The sequence below is a fragment of the Takifugu flavidus genome, chromosome 20, assembly GCF_003711565.1.
Source record: "Takifugu flavidus isolate HTHZ2018 chromosome 20, ASM371156v2, whole genome shotgun sequence".
Taxonomy (NCBI): Eukaryota; Metazoa; Chordata; class Actinopteri; order Tetraodontiformes; family Tetraodontidae; genus Takifugu; species Takifugu flavidus.
In genome coordinates this window covers 5,246,691-5,260,224 of record NC_079539.1, presented here as the reverse complement: position 1 = coordinate 5,260,224, position 13,534 = coordinate 5,246,691, and the positions used below count along the sequence as shown (strand labels likewise).

The 13,534-nt window shown below is 45.0% G+C and overlaps 1 protein-coding gene across 4 annotated transcripts; it reads left to right on the top strand.

The window, feature by feature from the left end:
* The first annotated feature begins 356 nt into the window (after positions 1–356).
* camsap1a (calmodulin regulated spectrin-associated protein 1a) lies at positions 357–13,477 on the top strand. Of its 4 annotated transcripts, XM_057018184.1 has the most exons (20): positions 357–729; positions 1,209–1,408; positions 4,684–4,946; positions 5,637–5,795; positions 5,871–5,951; positions 6,235–6,267; positions 6,746–6,887; positions 7,058–7,197; positions 7,272–7,368; positions 7,446–7,566; positions 7,672–7,754; positions 7,831–7,915; positions 8,017–10,285; positions 10,372–10,508; positions 10,594–10,802; positions 10,945–11,007; positions 11,206–11,287; positions 11,382–11,503; positions 11,795–11,913; positions 12,019–13,477. In XM_057018184.1, exons 2-20 carry the CDS (start codon positions 1,210–1,212, stop codon positions 12,307–12,309), a joined length of 4,695 nt encoding a protein of 1,564 aa, XP_056874164.1. In that variant the 5' UTR covers positions 357–729; position 1,209; the 3' UTR covers positions 12,310–13,477. The 4 variants fall into 4 exon arrangements, with proteins under 4 accessions (XP_056874164.1, XP_056874165.1, XP_056874166.1 ...); XM_057018185.1 differs by lacking the exon at positions 6,235–6,267; XM_057018186.1 differs by lacking the exon at positions 10,945–11,007.
* Positions 13,478–13,534: the final 57 nt, after the last annotated feature.

The following is a 13,534-nucleotide window of genomic DNA, read 5'->3' as shown; positions in this document are numbered from 1 at the left end:
TTATTAGAAGCATTTAAAATTTAATTCAAACAACTTCATCATAGCATAACAAATCGAAGACTAACCTAATGATTTAATTTAAAGATGCATGCAAAATAAGCGTTATCTTCGTCTCCGATACTGGCATCTTTATCTTTTCCTTTTTACCCAGGATTAATTATTTAAAAATTTAAACATTTTAACTATCTATTTTATATTTCGCGGTGATTGCGTTTATCAATTGATTGATTGGTTTAAATGTTTACATTTAGTTAATTATGACTGTAGCACTCGCATGATTCGGAGTTCTTTTTCGTGACATCTGAGGGCAGAGCTCTATCCAGAACCACAGCGCCATCAGCAGGTGATTAGCTGCCACTGCAGGGAGCTGACGGGATTCCAGGCGTCCCTATAGAAACAGGCTCCGACAACAGGGCAGGGCAGCGTTATCTCGCTGCTTCCTTCTGTCAGCGATGACAACCTCATCGTGAAACTGGCTGGTTTGGGATTTGACGTATTTCCTCGACAGAACACGCCCGAATGGTGCCCCAACAGATTTTTTTTAAAATCATTGGATTACAGCCATCCGCTACACGCCGCCGCTTGATCCTGAGAGGGCCGGAGATTTGTGTCGCTGTGCAGGGAGGAGTCTTGCATTATCCCACCGCTCGGTGAACCCAGGCCAGCATGTTTTAACGCCACACATAATCAGTCGTAAAACCGTGAGGAAGAGCCAATGCATTCTTAGAGGTGAGTCTTTGTTGTGCCTGCATCTGGTGTGCGTAGTTTAGCTTGCTAACGTAGCTTTTTGTAATTACCAATGCTAGTTTAGTGGTAATCATAAGTCACACACCCTTTAATGGATCTACCTGTAAAATAACAGGATGTGGGGTGATTATTATTATTATTTACATATTTAACTGACCCAAGAGCAACTGGCATTTATGAATGGCGTCTCTCCTGTGTTCTCTAGTGAACATCAGCTGATTATCTGCAGCATACATATGCATATATTACACATTTATCGAAATACGTATAAGGTGGACGTATGCAGCTGAGGTTAGGCAGAATCATGAGGTTAGACACCGTGAATGTGCATTCTTTTGCATTTATTGCATCCCCCGTGCAGGTGCTGCCAGGGAGCCAGGCCCAGGTTGTTGTTGTTCGGGTCGATGATGTAATGTGTGGGCTGTGATTGGTAATCTTTGTTTCCGCGTCCTGACCTGCAGGATGGACGCGGGTGCTGGCAGGGACAGCACCTGGAGAAGGACAGCAGCAGCAGCAGGAGGAGCAGGAGGAGGAGGTGACGATGATGCTCGAGGGAGAGGAGGCATGGAGTCTCCAGTTGTACCTCTGGAGCTGTATGACTCTGCAAGAGCCAAAATAGAAGCAAATCTGCGCTGGTTGTTTGCCAAGGCTTACGGCATAGGTAAGGTTACCTTTGTCCTTTTCTGTAGCTGCTAAGGCTTTAAACTTTAATGAATCTATCCACTGAAACAATATATAATATTACTAAAATTCAATCAAGGTAATGTGGACATAATAACCACGGACACAATGTTCTGTACATATTAGCTGAGCACATTTTTAGTTTGTTTCATTAACGTTTAAGTTCATAAACAGCTTAAATGTTATTCATACACACAATAAAGTGTATATTACACATGTTATTATTAGTTAATTCAGTATTGGCTGCTGAAGTCATTGGAATTTGTGTGTTCTCTCTGTATCTAAATGAGTTTTTACCATCCAAAAGCAGATGGGTGATTGGACAGTGTGTAGTTGGATGCTGTGCATGCCTTTCTGTAGCCTGATGGTAGGGTGTGTTCCTGTTGTATTCAAGGTCCACTGAGATAAACACCATAGTGATGAAACTTGATTAATAGAAAATGAGTGGATGGATGAATATGTACATACTGTATAGCTGGTACAACAGAGTGGGGAGTAGTCAGTCAAGTCAGTTTCGAATGCAGCTGCCAGGATTTACAAATGCAAGTGGTGGCTGCTTTTTGTCGTCTAAATTTAGGCTGCATTTTCTGACACTCTCTAGAACAAATCGCAGCTTTTCTGCAGAAACCCTCAAGACAGGAGTGTGTTTTCTCATCTTGTGTCTTGGTAGATGACTCTCTTCTGGTTCTTAACAAAGAGGCCTGTGTTTTGAGGGCTGATGAATCAAGGCAAATATGTTTCATAATAATGTGTAATAGTGTTATCATTTAACGATTGATATCATCATTTGCTCTAAAATGATATCAGGGATTTTAAGAAATGTGCTGTCGTGCTATATTTCCACACAGTCGCAGTCAGAACCTTCGAGCCTGTGTGTGAAGACGTTGTGTGAGATCTCATGGTGCTTTTATACACAGGTCACTAGCCTTCCCAGCTCTGACGAGATCTACTATAACATTGAAAACTAGTGCTCCACATCGTCAGGCCGTGAGTCTGGAAAATACCCCTCGAATCTGGGTTTTTATGTCACTGGCTGAATATTCTCTGGGGAGGTCATGGTGCTCATCTGTGATTTTATTAACAGGGTGAAACAGGCATTGTAATAAGTCATTAAGTTAACTGCTGCAGAGGGGAGAAAATCCCTTAAACCCAAATGTATGTGAGATAAGATACACGAGGGAAGAATTCAGCCTGTTTCAGATACGTGCACGCAGTCTCAGACTCAGCTGGCCGTACACTTTATCAGCATGATTGATGTATTGATGAACCAGCGCTGCTTTCACTCATGCTAATGTGTTGTTCTGGTGTAGAGATCAGATGCTCCCAACCAACACAGAACAATCAGTGTCAAGCTTACTGCTTGTCTTAATCTCTCTTAATCAGGCTCCTCCTGGCACCAGGGCAAATCATTTCCAGTAGGAGACCTTGCTGAACCATTAGGTGACATTTATACCACATTTGTACGGCCTCATACAGATGAAAATGGCCGACCGTATCTACAATCATGCCGATGGTCACATTTCAGCAAGTCACACAAGCAAACAGTGTGTTTACTTATGGCAAATGACCCTCTTAATGTTTCGAGACCCTTTTAGTCAGTATTGATATCAAATATACCAAAGCACATGGCTTCAAATAGAGACCAAATGAGTCAAAACAGCAGTGATGAAAAGTCCAACTTGTCTCTGCATGCATGTGTGAAAGTGTCCAGTGTCACATGTTTAAGTGTTTAATAGGATTGGACCTGAAGGGTTGTGTGTTTATGGAACATCCAAGTGACTGCGACATGTTACTATTTCCTTATCACACTCTTGGAGATGACTTTGTAAATATATACAGGACATGAGCTTGATGTTATCATCGTTTTTGTACGGGCAGTCCTGAACGTCTGCAGTGCATTAAAAGCTTCTGTCTCCAGCTCATTGCTTTATTGACAATAGTCCATTAAGTCCTCCCATTGAGGTCCATTGTTGTCTTTCCTGTGCAAACCCAGACCACAGGGCTCTGACCGTCAACAAGAAATCTGCTCATCAAGCTGACCATGTGTTCAGCTTTCCCTGCAAACCCACACACACACACACACACACACACACACACACACACACACACACTCACACACACCCTTGGCTTTAATGCTGGGATCAGGTGGATGATAAATATCTAAGTAGTATTAGCCAGTAGGATTAGGGAACAGTTCCTACCTCCCCCCTCCAATTCTTCACACCACTCCCACACACGCTCATCCACACACCTCACTGGTGTCAGGGGCCATAAAACGGCCCAATGAGCAGGCTTTGGTGAGAGGATGAGACAGCGACCCAACCCCCCTACTGCTGGAAAGGCTGGCATCCCCCAACACCAGTGTCCATAGCAACCAGTGAGGAGAGGTGGGGAGCATTTTTTGGACTGTTAAGGATAGCAGCTATTGCCACAATCCAAACATAAATTGTTTCTTGTGACTCTTGATCCGAAAGTTCTTGTGGAGAACAGTTGATAGTGATTTCCTTTTTAGATTAAAGTAAATACAGCGTTCAGAACCACATGGTGGAAAAATATCTGACTCTGGCCGGGAGAAAGGCTGCGGCAGATCTCAACAGCCTTGGAAGGAAAATAAAGGAGCACCTTCTTAGCACCATATGGCAGCACCTCACAGCAACAGAGAGTGTGATAGATACTGTAGGATGACTCTGCCAGACTCTGACACATTCCTGTATAGAGCCTGGGATTCCGTGGAACCGTTCTCAATCTTCAGCTCTACGTAGAAAGATTGAGATGTTTCCAGTTAAAGTCGCCGTAACGTGTTTTTACACGTTCTTTAACCATATTTTCCCAACAAAGCTTTCAGAGAAATCACAGGCAAACACTAGAATAAGGTGCTTGAAACTTGATTTTCGAGCTGGGTTTCAGGCCTTAACTCCAAGGATTACCAAGGTACATAAAAATAGCTGTTGTGCGTCTGTATCCACTCACAGCAAAACTCTGGGCTGCCTGGGACAGCGTCAGATTAAGCGCCACTGCTAAGTCCTGTTAGCTCATTGATTTAAAGCCTCCCATCAGCCTTCAGGCTTCTGACCTGGCGTGCTGGTTCACCAGTGACTTTGTCTGAGCGCTCCCTTTCTGTACCGCTTTCTGATTAGACAGTGTAATACCTTCAAATCACACCTCTTATGTAACACGATGAAACATTGCTGCACTTCCTTACTCTCAGTCTACATAAATCTTTTTATGTACTAGTTACAATTTTCCTTATTCCAGACCACATCCCTGTAGATCTACGAGATCCCTTCTATACCGACCAGTATGAGCAAGAACACATCAAGCCCCCCATCATCCGCCTGTTGCTTTCGGGAGAGCTGTACTGTCAGGTGTGCGGGCTCATCCTGCACGCTGAACAGGCCGCCTCGCTCCAGAGCCACCAGTCTGTCATCCAAGCCCTGTCCAGGAAAGGCATCTACGTCCTTCAGCCCGACAACACGCCCGTCTCCGAGCTGGACCTCCGGTCTACTCCCATCAAGATGGTGGGTGCTAGAACCTTCTGACTGTTCTAGCCTGCTTATTAAAACAGTAAAACAAAAGTGCTGCTAACATAACCCGGAGAACAGAAGCTGCTCTCCAGAGCCTCGTACGAGCTAAGTGAATAGTAGATTAAGTAATGCCTCACCGGATGTGCGTGGTGCAGGTTTTTTTGAGTGTAGTTCTTAAATATTCATGAAGCAATTGCGCAGCATATCTCTTTTAATATGAGCTCACCTCTCAGAAAAGTTGACAAACACCACAGAAGGAAGAAATTACAGAAGGTGACCAAAGTTGGAGAAGCAACAGTTTTTGCTATGTTGAGGTGGCAGTTAGCAGTAGCCACCAGTTTATACACCTGGCCGATAATGCAGCTGTCATCTTCCAAAGTGTTGAAGAATTTGACACTGAATATTATTTTAATCCATTGCTTCTAGCAAAACACAGTCATATTTTAAGTTCTGCTCTGTTTCCATGGCAATACAGTGAAGGAACATCTTTTGTAACTGTAAATTCAGCAAAGCCTGCACCCTTCTGTTGCTAGATTAATAAAACCACCAGAGAATTAGTATTATAATACTAGAGTATTAGTATTACAAATTACAAAAAGTAAACATACGCTATTAATACCAGCAAAACAGCAAGAAATTTGTGATGAAGCATTAAAAACTAAAACAAAATCTGTGCTCCTCCAGAGTGCTCACATTCACCTCATTGATACCCTGATGATGGCCTACATGCTGGAGATGATCAGCGTGGAAAAGGTGGTGTCCTGCGTCAAACGCTTTTCTGACTTGAGCTCCAAGGAGCTGCCTTTTGACCTGGAGGATGCAATGGTCCTTTGGATCAACAAGGTAAGACTGTCACATGCCACCTGATTGTTGGCGGGTGTGTTTCTGTGTTGGGCCACATCATCTTGCTCGTTGCAGGTGAACATGAAAATGAGGGAGATCATGGAAAAAGAGCAGAAGATGAAACACCATCTGCTGGAGTCGCCCAGTCACCAGAAGGTCAGACACCACCCTGTTGCCTTACAAGCTTCTTTGCTGTCCGCGTGTTGTGTTTGTCGTCTATTTTACTGTACATTTTATGAACTGGACGTTTAATAAGTCTGGCATCTTCTCTGTCTGAACCTTATCTTACTTGTCTTTAGCTCACATCTGTCTCATCCTAAAAATGGGATAATCAGTTGTCATGCTACATTACCCTTGACCTGTCTGCTACTCTTCCCCTGTGCCCCTTTGTGTCTCTTCGACCCCCTACCCCTGCTCTTTCTGGCCTCTTGGATACTAGTCTCCCTCCAAATGGTACTGGAAACTTGTACCTGTAAGTGTGACCCCGTAGAACTCTCCTGTGCAGTCTGTTTGAGAGCTGTGTGAATGTTTTTTGGAGAGGACACAAGAGGGTGCTTGACTATATAAAGAAACAATGAGATACACACATGGAAGGCATTATTTTAAACCACTATATTTTCTAGTTCAATAAACCGCTGTGTACAGTGTTTTTCCTCCCCTCACCAGCCTGATATAATGCATGCTGTGGCCCATTCCTGGATGGAGCCTGTGGCGTTTCATTATCGTTTTGTTGTTGTTTCTCTCTTGCTTTTTTTATTTTTTGAGTGAAACTCAGGTTACGTCGCCACACGACAGGTGTAATTCATGTCTCTCCACACTGCAGCCTCTGTGCATCAATAGTAATAACAGTCAGAAATGTTGTGCTTTGTCTGGAAAATGAGCAAATTGCTCTCATTTATGAGTTCACTTGCTCAGTTTCCTGAAATCTGTGCTTTTTCCTTCCTTTATAGGTGCGCTACCGTAGAGACCACCTATCAGGTCGGACGCTTCAGCACTTCCCTCTGTTAGAAGACCTTTTGAGGGACGTCTGCGATGGCACGGCTTTGCTGGCAGTGATCCACTTTTATTGTCCAGAACTCATTAAAATAGAAGGTATGGTTTTGCTGTCCTCTACTCTGTTTCCTGTCTGGATCCAACATCAGACGCTACATTGAGCTACTGTAGCTGGATATGTAACTTATATAAATGAATAATCCTATAAACCCTGCATATATAACATTTTATAAGGGCCACAATTAATGGTGACTGTCCCTTTTTTGCAGATATCTGCCTCAAGGAGGTTCCCTCCATATCAGACAGTGTATACAACATCCATCTGCTAAAAGAGTTTTCTAATGAATACCTAAATAAATGCTTCCACCTGAAGCCAGAGGATATGTTGTATTCTCCACCGGTATTAAAGGTGAGCTAAAAGAAGCGTTGGTATCAAGCATGATCATGGATATGGGTTTATGTCATTTTCAACGTGTGTTGCAGAATAATGTGATGGTCTTTATCGCTGAGCTCTTCTGGTGGTTTGAAAGTGTGAAACCAGAGTTTGTGCAGCCCAGAGAGCTTCAGGAACCCAGAGATGGTAAAATGCCTACCTCAATTCTTTTAACATCTGTTGCGGTCTGCCGTTGCCTGATGCTTAATGTTCCCTGTCTGTAGTGAGATTCCTGCTGCAGCCTAAGGGCTCACGATCTCATGGTCTCAACATCACCAAACGTAATTTCATGACGTCATCAAACTCCGCTGACACGATGACCACATCCTTGAGCCCTGAGCTCAGGTATTAACCCCCCATTTTTATCATGCATTTTCTGCTGCAGTATTTTCCTTAGAGTACATGCAAGAATTGTGAACTAAACAAGCCTCACCTGTCGTTTCTCTGCAGCTCTAATCCCATATCAAGTAGAGCTCCATCATTATTACCAATTCAACATAGATATCAGAAATTTCCTGAGGAGGGCACATTGGGTAAGAAAATCTCTGTAACACCAGGCTTTTAGTAGGCAACAGGCTTTTCTAAAATTAAGTCTTTTAACTCTTTCAGAGCCCAGGAAAAGATCCAGCTCTGTCACTCATACAGATTCCCAGCATCAGGGTTCATTACTGGCCTGGTCCGACAGAAGACCCAGGTGAACTGTTTGAGTCCAAGCTTCATAATTAAAGACTTCAGTGTTACATATCAGCACAGATGACAGATTCCTCACCATTATCTTTGTCTCCGTTCACCCAGGCCCTTATCCCAGCTGCCGCCCTATGCTCTGCATTATCCCCCAGATGATGACGCAGACAGCATCAGCCTCGCCCGCTCCATCAGCAAAGACAGCTTGGCTTCAAACATAACCAGTATCACCCCCAATCACCTGCGGAGGTCAGGTCCTCAGCGGAGTCAGCACCGACTCAGTGGTCAAAGCCTGCTCAGTCACATGCACATAGAGGACGAAGAGGAGGAAATAGAAGAGGAGGAACTTGTTGCCGTGATACACCCGTCTTCATTTGCTCGAGTCCGGCTTGGGAGTGACATGGAGCAGGACGAGCTGGATATCAGCTCAAAGCCTTTTAAAACTCATTGCTCTACCTATGATGACATGGATCGTTTCACCTCTGAGCATCCTCCAGACAGGTACTATCTGGAGCCCCTGATGCCAGCCATCCCTAAAGCAGCTAAAGAGAAGAGCATCAGCCTGAACAAGGAAGAGGAGAGCGGTGAGAATCACCACAGAGCTGCCGCCGCCGCTGCCGCTGTTAGGAAAGTAGCCACCAACTTTCCAATCACCCCTCAGAGGAAATCTCCAGTAGCTGCTCAGTCAAACCTCAACACCTTGACTCCCTCACATGTGGTAGAACCCAACTCTGTCCGGCCACCCGTTGAGGGTTCAGTGGATCAGTCTGAGGAAAAGGAGTCTCAAGGCTTTTTTCTTCATTTGTCAGGGGAATCGGAGTATCACAGCACCTTTTCCCAGGAGGCAGGTCAAGATTCTGACTCTGACATTGCAGACCTCGATGAAGATGAGGAGGAGCAGGAGCAGTTGTCCAAGGAGGAGGAGAAGCACGGAAGGAAAAAGTACTTCAAAGATGGAGAGCTGCGTGATTTTGCAGAAGGAGAATCAGCCAAATTAAGAGAGGACCTGAAGGTGAGTGAGAGGGAGGATAAGGAAGACTGCAGCGGACAGTCAAGCCCCTGTCTGAGCACTGCTTCCTGGGCGAGCAGCTGCAGTGCTTCTGGCAGTTCCAATATCAAGATGACCAGCTTTGCTGAGAGGAAGCTCCTGAAACTTGGCCTGCGCGAAGGATTCTCAAGTACCAGCAGCTCCCAGAAGACTACACCTGATGGCTCTGAAGTTGTCGCCTGCCCGCCCTGGCAGCTGAGGAGTGACTCCACTTCTAGTTGGATGGGGAAGGAGCCCGTTTCAATGTTGGGAAAAAATGTGACGCTGAGTCCCTCAGTTGTGCCGACAGAGCTGCTGCAACTTCACATGCAGCTGGAGGAGCAAAGACGAGCGATAGAGTATCAGAAGAAGAAATTGGAGACTTTGTCTGCACGGCAGCGGCTAAAACTTGGGAAGGCTGCATTCTTGAACATAGTTAAAAGTGGAGGGAAAAGCGACACACTTCCACTGCCTCTGAAACATCCAGAATCTGCAGAATTTGCTGACAGGGGTAAAGCAAAGACCCCATTGTGCAAGGATGACTCCTGTCTTGATGCTCTGAAGGTCCAAGCAAAGACTGGTCAAACAGAGCGGGGAGAGATCGGAGGGGACAACAAACTGTCCGGCAGTAAAGGAGCTGAACCTGATCGCAACGAGTGTTCCCACTCCATAGATCTGCTCAATGAAGCCATCTCCTCCATTCAGCAGCAGATGATGCAGCTTTCTTTACAGCAAGACATGCTGATGAAGCATGTGGTTTCCCCTCCAGAGCAGGTAGAATTGGACCCGAGCACAACCTCCAATGCAACACAACCAGCACCTTCTACCTCAGACCCCAGATGCTTTGCTGTCCACTTTGTCGATCTCGGGGAGAGCTCTACCCCCGTCCGTCGCCCTCCGAAGCTCAGCTCCGGTCAACGCAGAAAAACAGAGCAAAAGCAGAGTAACGACAGCAGCAAGACACTGTCTGTCAAGTCCAACACACCGTCCCCTCCGGATAACTCCGGTAGAGACCAAAAGATAGGGGATGTTCCCGAAAGTTCCAAGATGGAGAAAAGCATTCAGAGAAATGCAACCTTCAAAGTCCACAGTGACGTCAGCACACACCACGGTCTAGAGCCAGACACAGACACTGTCTCCAGTACCCCAGTGCACCAGTCTCCCCCACAGACTGCACAACTAGAGGAAAACCAGCTTTACAACTCAGGGAAAGCGGCTGCTGGTGGAAGCGAGAATACCAGACTCAAGGGTCAACTGATCGAGGTTGACCTGTCAGAACTAAAGGGGAATGCAGATGTTGCCGACCCACCAATGGACAGTGAGCCCAAGAACGTGTTGGGATTCTTCTTCAAGGTAAAATTCTGCTGTGTGATGCTTGATTGTCCATGCATGTGCTTAGCATAACGTTTGGGAAGCATAAACAATACTGCACTTTGCAGGATGAGGAGAAAGCCGAGGATGAAATGGCAAAACGTCGCGCGGCTTTCCTCCTCAAGCAGCAGCGCAAAGCAGAAGAGACTCGGATTCGTAAACAACAGCTGGAAGCTGAGAGCGAGCTCAAGCGCGACGAAGCCAGGTATGTCTGTCAGCTCAGTCCCCGAATAAGAGAGAGAGTAGGGGTTGTGGATAAAGTCCACCTTTCTGTCATGCTTGTCTTCAAGGCGCAAGGCAGAGGAAGACCGCATCCGCAAGGAAGAGGAAAAAGCACGGAGGGAACTTATCAAACAGGAATACCTGCGAAGGAAGCAGCAAGCGCTGATAGAGGAGCAGGGACTAGTCAAGCCTCGCCCACGGGGGAAATCTGGCAGGAGCAGGCCCAAATCACTGCACCGAGTAGAGTCCAACAGCCTTACCAAAGGATCCACCACACGTAAGGAACTCTTTCATCCTCATACAGTATTCCATCTTCACTTTGTTGGCTGTCTATATCATCACGTTTGTTTTAGTGATGTCACCTGTTTGTGCAGTTTGGGTGGTGCTCATTTGTCTGAGTGTGTATGTGTGTTATGCAGGTAATACTCTGATGGTGTCCATGTTGACCAAAACGAAGTGTTCAGCAGCAGACAGCAGGGGAGGTGATCCTTCTATCCTGCTCTGCATGACACCGCCCAAAGATTATTATTTCTTAGCAAACCATTAAGTCCTTTAGAGGGTATTTTATTTATCTCATGTTGTTGTGTTCCATGTGGTGCAAGCTTTGTCCTAAAAAGTTGCTAAAGTGTCATTTTGGGGTTTATTTGAATCATAGTAACTGTGTTGATTTGTCATTTCAGCTGATCTGAGCTGCAGTCACAGAGGATCCACACTCTCCTTGGCCACTGAGGCAGACAGTGTCATTTCTGAAGAATCACAGAGGTCAGATTTCCTTCTTACTGTTGAAATGACTGCAAACTCCACCCATCCTGTCTGTCCATATTATGATTAAGTCCTATAATGTATTGTCCTCCAGGGCCGAGTCAGTCTGCTCCATGGATTCATTCCCTGTGCTAAGCAGGGCATCAAGCAGGAACATGGAGAGAGACTGGGATAATGGTTCTATAGCCTCTTCCATCACTTCAGTGGAGTATAACGGTGAGTGGAAATGCAGCAAGGAACTAGAGCTGCATCTGTGTTTCTCTGCATGTTAGGATAAGCCCAGATATCTGGGGAAAAAACGGCTGCAGTTTCCATCGTTTTTAAAAACTCATACCGGAGTTGGAACTTTTAAAGATCCCAAATCCCAGTCTGCCAAGATAATCAAACACTTGCGCCCATAATTGAGATCAGACTGTAGTGTGGCGCATGCTTCCCTTGATTGCTCCCTTTGGCGTGGGCATAGAAGTATTGTAGGTTATTAATCTTTTCATGTTTTGTTTGCTAAAGGTCCTAAACTCTTCAAGGAGCCGAGTTCTAAGTCGAACAAGCCAATCATCATCAATGCCATCGCTCACTGCTGTCTGGCTGGAAAAGTTAACGAGAGCCAGAAAAATGCTGTTCTGGCGGTGAGTATTTCCCTGAAGACGTATTGTTGGGATTATTGCTGCTGTTATTGCTTTCATTTTTCACGTGTGTCACCACATAATACCAAAATGATATTTCAATCGCAGGAGCTGGAAAGGTGCGAGTCCAACCACCTGATCATCCTTTTCCGTGACGGCGGATGCCAGTACCGCGCCATTTACTCCTACTCGCCGGACACGGAGGAGATGGTCAAGTTCACAGGCACAGGACCACGCGCCATCAGCCACAAGATGGTCGACAAGCTGTACAAGTACAGCTCAGACCGCAAGCAGTTCACTGTCATCCCCGCCAAGACTGTGTCGGTCAGCATAGACGCACTGACCATCCACAATCAACTCTGGCAGGTCAAAAGACCAGTAAGCGCACGGAGAAAGTGAAAAAGAGGCGGATCGGAAGTTTCTGTTACATTATTACTGTCGGGCAGGACCTGACAACCTGACATTTGATCATTTGCCCTCCAGGGGCACAGGTCACATCAGTTTCTGGCCGTGTGATAATATAAACCAAGACCTGCCACCGCGTCTTTTTTCGTCCTGCATGTCACCCTTTCATATTTTAATTTCTTCATATATTCAATTTTAAATGGGCACACTTAACAAAGCACTGATTGTCATGTAGCAGTTAGAACATCACTGAATCCACTTCAGTCCCAAGTGTACTACTGATACTAAGTGCAACTACAGGCAGGTCGTGGTGAACATTTCCTTGATGAGGTCTTGAAACTCGCAGTTACTTCCGCTTGGCAAAAAAAAAAAGCCCTTACTGATACGTTGAATGCAGGCTGTTATTTAACAGTTATCACTACTGATTACTTTTGGAGGAAAGGAGCTTTTAACAATTTTCTTAAGGTATGTTTGAAAAGTTAGTGAGTGTTGGAGTCCTGTCTTGTTTAAAATTCAGTATTTTTTTGGAGGATGTGTGAGGCTCTTGGTTGTGTTCACTGCTTGAATGTTTCCCCACTCTCAATTATGCTTTAACCATGGAACACAGCGATGGAACGAGACACATTTTTCAGTGGGAAAGCCCCGTGCTGCTGTAGAGAAACCAGTTTTTACAGTCTGGGAAATTATTGGAGCATTTTTTTTCCAGACTACAAGCGCTTTGAGACACAGACCTTCAGTATGTGAAACTTCATTTCTAGCATTCTTATTGTCTCATACCGCTAAACTAAAATGAAATTATGGCTGCAGATTACCTGCTTGCTGGGTTCTGGTCTCATGTACAGTTTAAATGTAACTTCTGGCGCTCAACACCAATAATTTCCCTTTAATGGCTGACAGCAGGTGGCGTAATGTGTGTGTGTGTCTGGGGAGAAATTGCACAATACTTGAGATTTGTTTGCTGCATTTTGTACATTTTTGAGTACCGGTAGTATTTTTTTGTACGTTATGTATGTAAGTTATGTTTGCTAAAACACACAGTCACTATTTTGAGGTTTATTCTGTTGCAGGCTTTCAGAAATATCATGACTATTATTTGGATATGTTATTATTTACATTTATTTTATGAGACATAAATAAATAAATTAGTATGTTTTCTCATCAAGTGTTGGTGCTCACTCGGCTCTATCTCTCAATCCCGTCTCTTATCCCCAATATTGTG

Excerpts from the sequence above, each read along its gene's own strand:
- camsap1a (XM_057018184.1), top strand. The coding sequence starts at position 1,210 with ATGGACGCGGGTGCTGGCAGGGACAGCACCTGGAGAAGGACAGCAGCA. Across the intron at positions 5,952-6,234 it reads AGTCGCCCAGTCACCAGAAG|TCTCCCTCCAAATGGTACTG; the intron begins GTCAGACACCAC and ends CTTGGATACTAG. Across the intron at positions 6,268-6,745 it reads GGTACTGGAAACTTGTACCT|GTGCGCTACCGTAGAGACCA; the intron begins GTAAGTGTGACC and ends CTTCCTTTATAG.